General features: G+C 41.7%; 1 protein-coding gene across 1 annotated transcript in view; it reads left to right on the top strand.

The window, feature by feature from the left end:
• Positions 1-6,825: 6,825 nt before the first annotated feature.
• Positions 6,826-15,536, top strand: part of Invadolysin (leishmanolysin-like peptidase, invadolysin) — a 228,913-nt gene continuing 220,202 nt past the window's right edge. The window contains exon 1 of the mRNA XM_071663501.1: positions 6,826-6,950. Coding sequence (XP_071519602.1) covers positions 6,834-6,950 — 117 coding nt within the window. The 5' untranslated portion in view covers positions 6,826-6,833. The remainder of the gene's footprint in view (positions 6,951-15,536) is intronic.

Genomic DNA, 15,536 nt, shown 5'->3' with positions numbered 1-15,536 from the left:
GCAGTCTGAGATATTTTTTATGTAAAAAGTTCCATTAAGGGGAAAAAAATCGTTGAGGTCTTGAATGAAAAGAAGTATGGAGGGAAGATGAATATTAATATGCATTGTTTGTAAAAGTTAGAAAACCTGAGGCCGGCTTCAGAGTTAAAAGATGATGTATTGGCTTGCAAAGTATTATGTGGGCTAACAAATGTCCAGGTCCCACACATGCATCCAGTTCTCGGCGGCAATAACCAGTAACCACAAGCTCTTGTAGAGCGAGTGGTTCTAGCTTTTGGGGTCAGGATAGGGAAGTGGTTTCCTTTATACTCGCCGCAATATAAACGTGTGGAGCTACAATCTTCCAGATGTGAGAACAATACTTCATGCAAGGACGACTCGATCCTTTACCTTAATTGGGATAGCTTTTGAAGTGTAGAATTTCTGGGATCTGAACAATATCTAAAGTTTGTTATTAGGTAAGAAACTGGGATTAGAGACATTAATCATAAGTTGCATCTTTTCGAGGGAATTTTGGCTAAACATGGAAGTGTGACGAGGGGACGTACATCCAGCACGAAATAGCGTACTGTAAGATGTGAAGGAATGCAGTATTGAACGTCAACACGTACGTGCGTCTAGTTATATGGTGAAGAAAGGAAATGGTTGATAAAGAGGAGGAAAATAGGAAGAAATAAGACTGAAGACTATTTTAAATTCACAGAGACAGACGACTGGAGAAAGCCAAAACAAAGGTTAGTAAATAAGACACCTTAACCTGGCATTCTTTTCTCCTGTGCAGAGTTCACTGTCAGTTTGTACAATATGCATTCAGTTTCCGACCATGATAACCGTGTAGTATGCAAACTTTTATTAAGAATTTCAGTTGCTGGAAGTTTCCTGACTATCAAATGTTGAAGGCTTAACCCGAATAAATCTGGTTGGTTGGAACGTAAATCAATGCTGCTTAGTTGCAGGAAGAAAACATTAAAGGAATGAGAATAATGTATACAAGGGAAGAAATTCTACTTGATTGTGTAACTCTTGTATCTTTTCCGTATCATGTCAGTCTAACTGTATTTGACACCAATTCGAATCTTCGGTCGTCCTGCATTATTTAGAATTACTTGGTTTTCGGTTCTTTTCGTGAGTGTTAGCATCGATGGCTCTTTATATGATATTCATCCTAAGAAGTGGATATCGAGTGCTGCATTTTTAGAGAATTTGGGTTGGTACTCTGTTGTTCAAAAGAAAGTGCAAGAAATGACGGAATAGGCAATTCATCTGTGGAAATGTAGTGTTACCAGCCTATAAAATTTATAGCAACATTAACGTCTGCCTATTAAAAGAAACGTATGCTTATTTTTCAATCACAAACAAGTGCATCATGGTAACAACCTTTGGTATTTCTGGGATTATCAATTTATCAGCAACGTACAGTTTTCTCCGTAACTTCTATGTATTGTATGCCAGTAAACTAAATCTTACGCCATTGCTTTCACTGCTGACCAAAGCCTCTCGGCCATAACACATTGGCATGCACCCAACATTCATGGTGACCTAACTACTGTATCCTTCACCCAGTAATTCATCCACTGTAAACACTTTGTGTGTCGTAAATTCAAACTGCGTACGAGTTGCCGGCTCTCAGGTGTACGAGTCAGCGTTACTGGCCATCATGCACGTACGGGCTGTTTGGCATGAAACCCTTATAGGTTCGAATCTTGGTTAGGGCAGTTGGTTCACACTCCAACTAAATGTTCCTCTTCTGGGGGGCTGGTCGATAGAATATGCACCTGGCTCAGGCTGGGATGTTTAGGTACATACATGAGAGTAGACCCGTGGTTCATGTAACATATATACAAGGCTTTAAGACGGGGCAACACGGAGGTCAAACTCGACCCATAACACATGATAATCTAACATTTATATTCCAGGCCGTTACAATGTATATGTAATACTTATAGTCATCGTCATAGGCTATAAAGGAAAATCCTCCTTAAGAATGAATTCTCTCAACCAAGAGGAGTATAGAGGGCTTCTGTCCCCAGAATTTGTTAGACCTACTCGGGACGGCTCATTTAGGGCGCTGTCTGTAACTTTTAAGTAAACGTAAGGGTGAGCGAGATTGGACTTATTAGTGATAACCGGGTGTGGAAGCACAGCTCTCCAGGAACAGTGTAGAGGGTGTATAATATTAATGGGAAATGCTCCATAATTTTCGGTTGGAATCCTCGGATAGGTTTCGTCATGCTTCGAGCGTAACACAAGTGGTTTAAACTGCTGACTCGTAGTTCTATAATCTATCGCTAATACACTAACCCAGTAGGAACGTTATATATATATATACCTCGGGGTGTATGCATACAACCTTGGTTTCTGTGGTTAAAAAAACATATATTTGTTGATTTTCACACCATAACTATATATATATATATATATATATATATATATATATATATATATATATATATATATATATATATATATATGGAAACAATATTAAAAAGGAAAATGTAAAAGAAATCGAACTGTGTTCGTTGCATATCCAAAGAAGGGATGGGTGTAGCTTACTCTCTCCTTGAGTGACAAAATGTATACAATAAACTTGATTTTCTATATCATCACAATATTCGAGCCCCTTTAATCCATAGAAAAGTAGATACATATGTATGCCCACTGAATTGACTTATACTAGTGACCAATGAATCCAGTGCTCGTTTCACCACCTTAAAACACGGGCATAAAAATGTATACATAACGAAATCTCTGTCTGCAAAAGAATACTATTTTTTCACTGAATAAACCTCCCTCTAATATTGCTATTGATATTGATTGGATTTAACATCCAAATATCCCGATAATTGCTGCAATCCTCAGAATATATATATTCCAGCGTACCACTATTGTCTTAAGGTTTTCATCATTGTCTTGTTGAATTGATAATTGCTCCTCTTCCCAGACCAAATCCAGGGTACTGCAATTTCTGACTGTAACCTTCACAGGTAATATAAAGATGGAACGATGGTTAAGAGAGGAGATGAAAAATAATGAAAATACCGAGGGAAATGGTTATTTCACAATGCAACTCAGGTACAATCCTTTAGCTAAATATGACATCATAATTCCCTACACTCACTTCATGCATATTGAGAAGGAAGAGTCGATCAGCTGATTTTCATTCAAGGATTTTGCATGATTATTCTACCGAGTCTCGTGGAATAGATGAATAGTGTGTCTGTCTGCAATTGTTCAGGCGATCCATAAGGCTTCATTTTGCTGATTATATGTAGCTTCTCATTGTGAATTATTGTTATCATTATTGGTACTATTATTCACTTGAGTCTCATGGCTTCCAATGCCTCACTTTCTGAACCATTTTTTTTTCTTTTTTTTCCTCTGGTTTTCTTGACCTTTTTTGCTGGTTTATTCGCTAACACCTGCCCACCCTGGGGTTGAAATCCAGCAACCTCACACTTCTAGATATATTTGTCTTTAGACAATTTTACGATTTGTTAACTTCCATGTAAATTTATGTCAGGTTACATAGGCAAACTTACGCTTTAACGTAACATAGATGTAAATTATTTGAATGTGATCAAACTATCAACTGCATATTTTATCTTCACTTTACCTCTTCTAAGATTGCGTTTGATATGATAACGAGTTGCTGTGACTTGCATCAAATTCAAGTTCCTGGTCACTGTCATCAAATACTTAACCTGATATTTTTGTTGTTCGTTAGATGCTGAACCAACCGGTTGTCACTTATATTGGGTTCATAAGAATGACCGATTTACGTACGGTTAAGTGGATATATTGCACGAATTACTGTTATAGGAATGAAGTTACTTGACCAGTAACCGGATGCGTGGTCATCATCAGAAAGTACATAAAAGCCATATCATCTCCCTATCTATCAAGTTATGTTCTGTGATGGATCAGTTAAATAGAAAAAAAAAGAAAAGAATCGCACATTCACCGCCGTACTGAAGTAAAATATGGAATTCCATACTTACAAAAGTCCTCCTTTATCTTTTAACTATGTGTAAGATATTGATCCTCCTTTATGTCTTCCTCTCCCATACATCTGTTCCTCTCTTCTTCCCTCTGTATCTACTGTATCAAGTGACATATCTTTCACACATTATTGTTATCAGTTGTTATCGTTACTGTTATTACTATCATTTCAGTATCATCATCACTATCGTTATCACTATCATAATCACTGTCATAACTGCGTCCATCTTACAATTATGGTCATCACTGGTACTACACTGGAATGCCTTGAATCAACACTACTTCAGCCTGAGGCCGTGGTGGAAAACCCAGACTGGATATCAACGTTTTTGTGATTTCAGTTCTTTTTTGTTCTTTAGTATATATATATATATATATATATATATATATATATATATATATATATATATATATATATATATTGTTAATGGGATGACATTGATTAGGGCCTCAGCTGCCTGTGCTGTCTCAGCTAATATAAAAAAAAATTCTCACCAGACATGGCGAAAGTTAACTGATCAACTGAATTTTGATTTTAAGATATTTCACTATCCAGTTATACATAAACGAAGCCTGTGAATGATAGTTTAGGTGACGGGGTAGTGGAAGGTGGAGGCCAGTAAAGAGCACAGAAGAGTGACGACAGAGGAGGGTGACAGGTGAGCCCTCTGGTGGAACCAGGGGGTGGTTCTTGTCCTTAAATGATGACAACACTTCATGTTATACTCTCCTGCTCCTTCAGCATCTCTCAAGACTTCCTCTCCCTCGCGGGTGAACACGTTGCGGTTGGCGCGGGTTCGTGTCTTTACTTCGACCGAGTCTGTTGTAGGGACGTGGTGGTGGACAAGCACGTTCAGCGAGGTCGTCAACATAGTCATTACGCTTACGTCCTGTGTACGAAGGTATCCCTAAGGAACTGATGTGTAGGCCATTCTAAGCTTCAGTAAGCAGGCAGTGAATCATGGAAGGAACAGTTTCCTGGGAACCCTCTCTCCACAGTGTTGCAACAGCTGGTTTAGTGAGAGGATAACATGATGAGCTCGGAGGTAGGAAATCTATTCGTACGTCAGTGCCATAATAATACTATACAGCCCACAGTGGGTGCAGCTGGACCCTGGGTTGAGTTTCTCTTGCTGGGAGTGGATGACGGTTTCCCTGGGGACAGCATAAGCAGCATCGGCAGTACCGTTGGCCCCCACAGGAAACCATCAGCATATATAAGTAGCGTACTGTCCCTCATGGTGGTAAGTAGACTATCTAGCTATTCACATGTTAGTCCTTGTAAGACACGAGGACTGAACTGATCAGGAGGACAGTGTATATACCGTAAGTCTAGCCGGCCACAGTCTGACGTTGCCAGGGTAACAGAGATACAAGTATAGGACCTGTTGGTGGTCAGTTCTCTTAGAGACCAAATTATGTGTATGCCTACAACAACCTGGTGGATGATGGCTGGTCATATCATGCGGGGAGAGGAGGCCACTGATATGTAGGTGTTGTGCAAAACTGGGAGGGGATGTCGGGTTTGTGAGACACACGGCACGATAAGCGACTCTCAGGTCTATGGAAAAATCTAGGGTTGTAGGGAAGATAAGGTGTTCTCATACTCACTACTCCAGGTGGCGTAGGACAGTCGAAGATGAGCCTCACAGCTTCTTTCTGAAGAACGTCAAGAGAACGAAGGTGTTGTGGGTCATCCATAGGTAGATGGATAGCATGATGATGTATACAGATGATACATAGAGTTTAGGGAATAACCTCTAGCAACGTCAGCACTCTCACCAGTCTTGCCTGTGAGGGTAAGGAGCGGCCATAGTTCAATATAGAGTCTCTCTCTCATTCCCACACAAGTTCGTGGGTCACTCAGGACATTAGTTTCAGTACCTAGGTAGGTGTATGACTGACACAGTGCAGTTACATCATTGTGACGCTCAAGGAGATAATTCTCATTTCTAAACGATCATCATTAATTAGAATTTTTGTCATGATAATGTTGAAAACAAGGTGGAGTGGCGGTGTGTGTGAACCTGCATGGAACACTTGACGTCTCTCGGGTGAGCAAGGTGTTAAGTGACGTCTTCATGATGTCCCCCGCACCAGGGGAGACACCACTGAGGTGAGGAGACAACTTTACTGGGTGGAGATGGTGTGTGTCAGGCTGTTGAGGACGGCACGATGTGAGACATGAGACACGGCACGTGATAGGTCGACACACTGGTGATGCGTGTCCAGGAATGAGGAAAGACGTCTTCATGGCGGCTCATGTTGGAGAGATGGAGATGATGAAGAGACGTGGAAGACACGTTGACAGTTGTGGGAAATTGTGTGCGTTGTTGAATATGTGAGTCACGTCCCCCCCCCCCTCAACTCCCCTTCCCAATTCATCATGGGAAAAAGGTCTTCTCAGAATCAGAATCCGCGGTGGCCTCAGGATGCTCTTGAGTCACCCTTGCGATGTTACTGGACGATGAGATCATAAGTAAGATGTAGGGGAATTCATGGCCGCACATGTGCCTTCCGAATAATTTTGCCGCAAGCCGCATGTGGTCCGGTAAAGGGGTCCAGATTTGAAGGGTCTTGGTGCTTATATTACGCTGGCTTTATATACTATTAAATCTAATATCTGTATGTAACCATTGTGGCCAAATTTGTGCCATATATAACAGAACAAATAATCAAGGTAAAGGTAACGCGTGGTATAAAGATGTACTGGAAACTATTAGTCATAAACGTATGGCAGCGTTGAGGCCAACTCCCCCACGTGCGTGCAATGGACTCGGCCATGTTTACGTCTGGTCCCTGGCTGAGCCGGGCGTCAGTGTGAGAATGGAACCATGAGTGGAAAGGTGTGGCACTCGAATGCGGGCGTTAGTCCCTGTGTGTTACTTATACTTGTAGTTTTAACGTACGCAGAACATATGTGTAACCACGTCCATCCAAAGCCAGATGAGGTATGTTGAATTAGTGAGGTAGTTCGCGTGTAGTTTAACATCCAAATTATTGATTTTCTTAGGCAATCTGAGGAGCCATGCCAGTCTGCGATCAGCTGATCAGACGCTAGCTCCCCATGTCCCTTTCAGATTCTTATCATAGTCTGTTTTCTAGTTTCGCGGATATATGAATCTGTCTTTTTAAGGCCATAAAGTCCTAAAAGATTCGAGAGACGATGGAGATAAATCAATTGCAGTCGATTAAACAAATGTTTTGAAACGTTGTTGTCAAGACCTTTTAAACGTTTCGAAAAAGCAGCCCTCGCCTCCGGAATTCGGGTTTTTTACAACGTTTCACATATTAATGGCTGGTGTGTAGCTTCGGCCCTTTTTTCCAGGCAGGTGCACAAAATGCTATGAGTCCAGTGTACTCAGATTTTTTTTTTTCTTTTATTTTTTTCCCCAATAGTGCCTGACGAAGTGATGATTGTGTTGGATATTATGTGACCGTATATATATATATATATATATATATATATATATATATATATATATATTTTTTTTTTTTTTTTCCTTGTCGCTGTCTCCCGCGTTTGCGAGGTAGCGCAAGGAAACAGACGAAAGAAATGGCCCAACCCACCCCTATACACATGTATATGCATACGTCCACACACGCAAATATACATACCTACACAGCTTTCCATGGTTTACCCCAGACGCTTCACATGCCCTGATTCAATCCACTGACAGCACGTCAACCCCGGTATACCACATCGCTCCAATTCACTCTATTCCTTGCCCTCCTTTCACCCTCCTGCATGTTCAGGCCCCGATCACACAAAATCTTCTTCACTCCATCTTTCCACCTCCAATTTGGTCTCCCTCTTCTCCTCGTTCCCTCCACCTCCGACACATATATCCTCTTGGTCAATCTTTCCTCACTCATTCTCTCCATGTGCCCAAACCATTTCAAAACACCCTCTTCTGCTCTCTCAACCACCCTCTTTTTATTTCCACACATCTCTCTTACCCTTACGTTACTTACTCGATCAAACCACCTCACACCACACATTGTCCTCAAACATCTCATTTCCAGCACATCCATCCTCCTGCGCACCACTCTATATATATATATATATATATATATATATATATATATATATATATATATATATATATATATAAGGAAATAGATAGCTAGATAACGTTCTTAAATATTTTGTTGCCTTAATAAGCTAAGTCATGATCGCCAAATAAATAGTATTAACTTTACTGTTAAAGTAATGTTTGGTAATGAGGGTAAACTCAACTTCCAAGGATGCTGATAACGAAGGGAATTCTTGAAGTTATTATGTATCATGAGGAAATTTCTTGGTCATTGCAGCAGACTGTAGCTGGGGAGCATATTTGGGATGATTTATTTCAAAAATACATTCATAGTTTCATATCACCTGTGGCAGATGATACAAAAATAAGAATGAAAATCATGTTAGTCGGGGATGTGAATGACTCCAGAGAGGCTTAAACGAAGTCTTCCTCTGGGCCATCGAGAACATGCTTTTTTCACCGGGGGTAAGTTTGAACCCCCAGATGGGGAAAATGAAGGAATCAGAACTAATACAGAATACCAGACACAGATAGTCATAAATCAGTTGAATAGTGTGAATGACCTCTAAAAATTTTTAATGACCTGACCTTCAGTGAAGACAAAAAAAAGCAGCTACCCCTACCAGAATTACGGTAGGAGGCTAGATTCTACGAACTTTTCAAGATAAGCAAGGGAGGAGAAGACAAACTAGTGTGATGCTGCTCAAGGCGCTAATTCTTTCACGAACAGAATGTTGCCGTTTCCTAACACTGCTTTACAAGACAGGCGAAATTTTAGAATTCGGAAGTGTTCAGAGATCTTTCACGTACATGTTAACATGGTAAAAGAGATAAAGTAGTGGGAGCAACTGAAATCACTGAGGCTGTTCTCCTGTGTAGTGCATACGGGAGAAGTATATCATCATAAATGCCTGGGAAATTTTGAAAAGTATGTTCTTAACGTTCGAAAATTACAAGCTACTGACACGACAGGCATGGAAAACTTTGTCAGGTACTAACTACATCTGAATTTTAAAGGTGCGATATGCACAAGAAAAGGGCACATCTGAAACAAACATTCGAGGCTCAAAATTCTTTACCACTTTGCCTGCTGTACTACGTAAGAGCTGCGTGAGCCTGTGGGTTGCGGCTTCCACCAGCTTGGTCGAACAACGACCCACTCGAACAGGCTGGGCTCAGCCCTGGCTGTGGGGATAGAAGACCTCCGAAGACTTCGCCAGGTATCCACGCCTCTCGTATTGTAATATCAACCGTACAGTTGTGTTCTTCCTGCAACCATAGTTTATGTTTTATGGGAAAGGTCGTTCGCATCAGTAATGCAAAAGACCGTATCTTCATTTTTGCATGCATTGCACTGTATCGTTGCGACAGAGAACTCGGCCTATTGCTCACACTGGATATACGCCAGCATTAAAACCACTTGTATTTTTCACATAAATGATAATATGTAGGATGTTCCTGGAAAAAGTGTCTGTGTGCAGTATTACAGGGTAGATGGTTGTGTGTGCCATGGACAATGTAACTTAGAGGGAAAGATGGTTATGTATACTGTGTGTCCAGTATTACAAGAAGAGTTGGAGTGTGACATTTTGATAAATTTGTTCCATATTCAGTATACCGTGTCGAAAGCTATTTTAGTTTTACTTATGTTTTATAGAGTTGCCGTAATACGTTTTGGTTATCTTTACTGCTGTTTTATACCTGCGTAACAGAAAAATGAAAATGGTTGTATAGAGAGGGTCTAACTGAGGATCTGAAATATCCCTGCTGAAAAATGTCTAACTTAAAAAGTAGTGATGGCTGGCAAGACTTGTTAGGTTGATGTCGGGACGCTGACGAATGAATGAACATTATTTATAGACACAACATGGGCAGATATTCAAAACTTTTGAGCCCAGATGTACGACCTCTGAACACTCGTACGGCTTTTGGGTATGTCCTTTGCTGTAACCCATGTGTGCCAGGATTAAGGATGGGCTGTCGTATAGTATATACTCAGTACTGTGTTGTGTTGTGATTGCGATGCTTGAGGCAAGTACAGTATTAAGGTTCGTCAATTGACGATGGGAAACGGTCGTACCTTGACCCAGGTTTCAAAGCATCGTGAACGACTACAATAAGCTACCCTTCTGAACAAGCTAATTGCTCGCTGAATGATTTATAAACTAGTAACAGTGAATTATTAAGAATTTCATCGAACTTGATGGGAAACTTCATATTCTTGTTCTACACACTCATACATACGGATATATATAAGAAGGTAAATTCCATGAGTTTTCTTGTGAGCAGCCGTTTCATACATATTTACAGGAGTTTTATTCGTCCCGGTACTTGTTTACATATCTGCAGTGGTTCTTTGTTCTCCCTTTTGAGTAGTGGAATGAAAAGCCTTCAGTCTCCTGACTACACCTCAATTCCCAAAGCCTTTCTGCTCAATGGGAGCATTGCAATACTGTTCTCTTTCAGTTCTTAATGTGCTATTTTGGGCACTGTTCTTGTTAGTTGTCTGTTCGTGTCCCTCCCATCCAAGCTTGGATCCCGATACGCGCGCCTCATTGCTGCTCCTCCCCACAGTAATGATACCCTTTTCCCTCGAACAGAGAAGTTAGGAATTCTCGTTTTTCAGTCTTTCCCCTCTTCCTCTGACCTTTTTCCCTTTTGGAATCAGGTCTGAATATACCTGCTGATCCCTGATTTTTAATGTTTTGTGATTTTCAGTTTCTTTGCGTCTAGACATACCAAGGACCATGTTAAGGTTAAGTGAGGCTTAAGGCCCAGGTAGTGTCTGGGGCTTTCTCATGCTGAAGAGAATCATAAAATCGTAAACGATATGATAATATATGGGCAGGCGGTACCCACGTATGGTTAGGGTCCGAGATCCGGGCCTCGATGGCCCATGCATTTATGTAGTACGAGACATAATCTCTGATATATTGTCTAGACTTGGTAAAACGGTTTACATAGCCGGATGAAAGCCAGGCTTGGTAAAATGATTTACGTAGACAAAGTCGGGTTGAACTTTTGGCTTGGTAAGATGATTTACGTAGACATACCCTGATGTGACGTCTACGCTTGATAGAACAATTTACTTGGATATGGTCTCGTCAGACAACGCTTAAGCGCGTGGCATGTTGAACCCTTCACATGCGTGTTGCAACTTAGGATTGGATGAAGTTTGTGTCTTGACAGTTTGTTAGACACAGTGGGTAGGCTACAGGTCGACCATTATATAACTCGGACATGAAGTTGTCAAATAACCATCACTAAAGCTTCCTTCAGACTTTGCTGAGCCAGGGTATACCGTATACCGTACTCATTTGTTTTATTCATAACCAAAGAAAATTCGGAATTTGTTTTTATTCATAACCAAAGAAAATTCAGAAACATTATTGTTTTGATGTCTGTATGAATGATTCTCAGAGGTGAGCCTAGCTTTTCTTGTATTATTTTTTTTCCTAGAATTATGAGACCATACAATGTCTCTCATGTTCCCCTCCGTGGCCAGGATATCTGCATTTTTTTACATGTCATATCTACACATGTGTCGCTGGCTTACACCATACAAATCTGTGGCGTACCGGGGAAAGGTCGGGGGGGGGGGGGCGGTATTTACATAGTTTTACAGTTATTCTAACCCTTTTAGTCCCTCGAAAAGGGGAAAAAGTGTATGTTTTTATATTTAATAGTTTCAGTGATTCACGCTCGTGACCAATGGAATAACAGCATCCGGTACATTACCTTCCCCAAGGCTGACGTGCTTGTGGTACCAAAAATTTCTGTTTACATAAGAATATTGATTTATTTGATCAAACAAAGCTCCCTTGATTATTGCAATCATCTGGTTTGTGTTTTAAGATATAAGACTATTTATATAAAAAATGGGCGGTGATCCTTTAATCTATACAACAGCTATATTCAGTCTTATGAGAATTTAACCAATATTATTGATTCACGTTAACTGAAGAAGCGGTAGATTCTTAAAGATACAGTGCCTCCCTTTATACAACTCTAGTCTTGAACTGTTCATCTGTATCGTGAGTTCCTAGTCCCCCGCTCCCAACTTTCCTTGACCATCACATCCACTCCTGGTAAACATTTGGTTAAACACATTACTCATACGACCTTATACTCTCCACTGTTGAATATTTCCTAATCTATGTATTTGAATGCAGTTCTAATATTTACCAGCAAACAAGTCTCAGGTTGGCGAAGATGTCATCTCCCAAGTCCCTCGCTCGCGCAAATTCTTACATCTTATTTCTTACTTGATAGTATTCATGTCGGCCTCCTTCACTGAGACCCATCCTCATTACATTTACATTTACTCAGGTCCAACTTCATTAACCATGTACCAGACCAGTTTTGGAGCCTGTCTAGTTCCCGTTGTAAGCAGATTTATATGCTTTTCACTTCTCTCATGACTGTAGGATCATCTGCAAACATATTCAAATACGAAAACATACTTGCAGGCAAGTCATTAATATTGATCAAGAAGAATAATGTGTGTGTGTGTGTGTGTGTGTGTGTGTGTGTGTGTGTGTGTGCGGGCGTCTGTTGAAGTTGCTGGACCTGGTAATTTATCTTGGTGAAGGCTTCAGGTGAGGATGGTACACGCACCATGTTAATCATGTGGATGGTCTGGCGTCGACAAGGTAATTAATGAAGTTTGTTCCAGCGTCAGTGGTTGACCATGGGTGGTTCCTGACACCCGGTTGTTGTTAGTTTGTTAGTTATGTAACGTTAATCAGGAACGCCTGTATGGGGCATCTGCTGCTTCTGAACTGTTTTCCTCGCGGGAGTAGGGTGAGGTAGTGGACTCCGGGGCGGGAACGTCCTGGACACCGCTGTACATACTACCTCGCCTGACGATGATGCAGCCTCGCGCGCGCGCGGTGTGCCACTTGCAGGGAGGGGATGTAGGGGGGGGGGGGAGTCCGGTAAGACCCTGCCCATAGTACAGTCAGTAGAGGCTGATGCCGTTGCAAAATACAAGATTATATCCCAGAGTCAACTCTTCATTTTACCTCCATATTCTGTGGCCAGGGACATGGACTTGTGTATCTCTTAATGTTCACATAAGACAGTAAGAGGACCTGGAACAATGTGTTGAGACTTGGAGAGCAAACCTTGCGGCTGGTGACTGGTGTATGTTAACACAAGCTTATTGCTTTGTTGAATGTGCACGTACAACAGCCAATCATCATCATACGTATCTTTAACTTTGTATTACCAGAATTAGGTGTGTGTGTTGTGTGTATGGGTGACTGCATACACACTAGAAACATTTTATATACACAAGGTTAAAAGACGGGGCAGCATGGGTGTAAAACTTTCCCCTAACACAAATAGTAATACAGACACAGGTGTTACCGAACTCCGCCTGGTTTCACCGCGAGTAAAATCACATTGGACTAAAACACGCACAGTCTCTTTAAGGAACTTTTCACTCAGAAGACTATCTTGTCCCTGCTACTGAAGTTGCATAAACCCCATATAAGGGGTCCTGGGGTCATGCAATAGCGTAATATATATATATATATATATATATATATATATATATATATATATATGACCTGGTAACTTTTATATTAGATTCTGATTTCCTCAAGTTGTCTCCTGTATCTTTTTATATGGATAGCGAGATTGTGTAAGATACCTGGAAGGGTTGTCAACGTTTCTCTTTGAATTCGTCAAATTGTCAAGGAGCGTGTGGAGTGGTCAGTGGAGCAGCTGGGAGTGATTGATAGTGCCCTAATGCAATTAATTGATAAACATATTTGCGAAGAGAATATTTTACTTTTAGTTCTAGGTAACTTTAAACCAAGGGTTTGAGTGTTCTTTGGAGACACCTGAAACTATGGGTTTAAGTGTACTTAGAAATATTTAACCAGGAGTAAGTGTTCTCTGTATAGACCTTGAACCAGGGGTTTAAGTGTTCTTCGTAGAGACTTTAAACCAGGGTTTTATGTGTTCTCCGTAGACATCTGAAACCAAGGGTTTCATGTTCTTTGTAGAGACCTCAAATCGGGTTTAAGTGTTATCTGTAGACACTTCAAACCAGGGGTTCAAGTTGTCTGTAGACACGTGAATCCAGTGGGTTAAAGTATACTTTATGGGCGCATGAAAGCAAGGTCTTAAACTCAGCTGATGCATGCATATAGACGTGAGGTTAAGAGCATTCCTTGTGGAGGCGTATGACAGCAGGGGTCAAAGCATTGCTTGTGGACGTGATATAAAAGCTTCCTTGTGGAGGCGTGTGGCAAGAATGTCCCGGCAGCGTCCCCCTCGGAAGCCGGGTCGTTGGCAGTGCTGCTGCGGCAGCAGATGTACGACGTCTTTTAACTAAGTCGACCCCCGCCACTTTTATGTCATCCTAATAACTTAAAAGAGATCACTGATGATCATATTTTTGAGTGTTTCTGCTGAGTCGTTTCCAGAGTGGACCACTCTTGCGACATTTATTTTTTATATGTCAGAATGGTATACTTTTACGGACGTAAGAGATGGGAACAACTGAATGAGATTTGATCAAAGTAAGAGCATTAAAGTATTTTCCGGGAGTATGGTGAAGTGGTGCCATGATTTTTAGTGTAACTTATACATATGTATATGTCTAGGTAGTATACGTGGTAGTATGAGAGTAAATGGTATTGGTAACCGGAGATCCGGTAGTTCCTTCCGAGGCATTCAGCACTTCCTGTCAGCTGCTGTGACCGGTAGAAGGCCCAGTGGCGCCACCTGGGTGCCGGTGCCCGCCTGAGGCAGGGTGCAGAGGGCCAGCTTATCTGGGCCTTCGCCTAGCCTGAGATTTAAAACTAAGGCTGAGTTCGGCCGGGCTCCACGGCTTGTTAGTAGGCCTTGATAATCCAGTTATCGCAATTATTGGTGGGGTTGGTAGTGGTGGCATTATCGGTCATGGCGAGGACGGGGGGAGGGTCGTAGTAAGGCCGTAACAAGGCAGAGTTGTGGTGGTAATGAGGACGATGGGGTGGGGGGGGGGGTTGCATGAGAAGGACGTGGGGGTTGTGGCAAGGACGGGAGAGGGTTGTGGTGGGGGGGTGTCGGGGGAGGTACGGCCATGCTGAGGCTGGGCGTCATAGTCATTCCGTTCATTATGTTGAGACTCTCGACCTTGAAGACTCTAGTGTGTTTGGCGCAGGTGTGGTCGGGCAGTTTTTGGGGATAGGGTGTGGCGCGGGAGAGGCGATGTTGGGAGCTGGGTTTTGACCCTGAGGGTCGGTCTCGGGGCTTGGGTGGGGAGCGGGTACCGTGTTGGAGGCTGTGGTACTGCATTAGGGGTTGTGTCAGTAACTGGGGAGCGGTGGTGGCTGCTGGGGGGTGGTGGCTGCTGGGGTGTGACGGTGGGAGGGGTACTATGGTCTTTAGTTACAATAGTTCCCGGAGATCAAGATATATGATAATAAAACTTTGCTTATTAATTTGGATTAGGATTCTTCGTGTGGCGTGATGCTTTTGATTGTTAATTAGTAATAATGGAGG

The sequence above is a fragment of the Panulirus ornatus genome, chromosome 7 (genome assembly GCF_036320965.1).
Source record: "Panulirus ornatus isolate Po-2019 chromosome 7, ASM3632096v1, whole genome shotgun sequence".
NCBI lineage: Eukaryota > Metazoa > Arthropoda > Malacostraca > Decapoda > Palinuridae > Panulirus > Panulirus ornatus.
The sequence above is the reverse complement of the archived record's forward strand: the minus strand, read 5'-3'. Positions and strand labels throughout refer to the sequence as shown.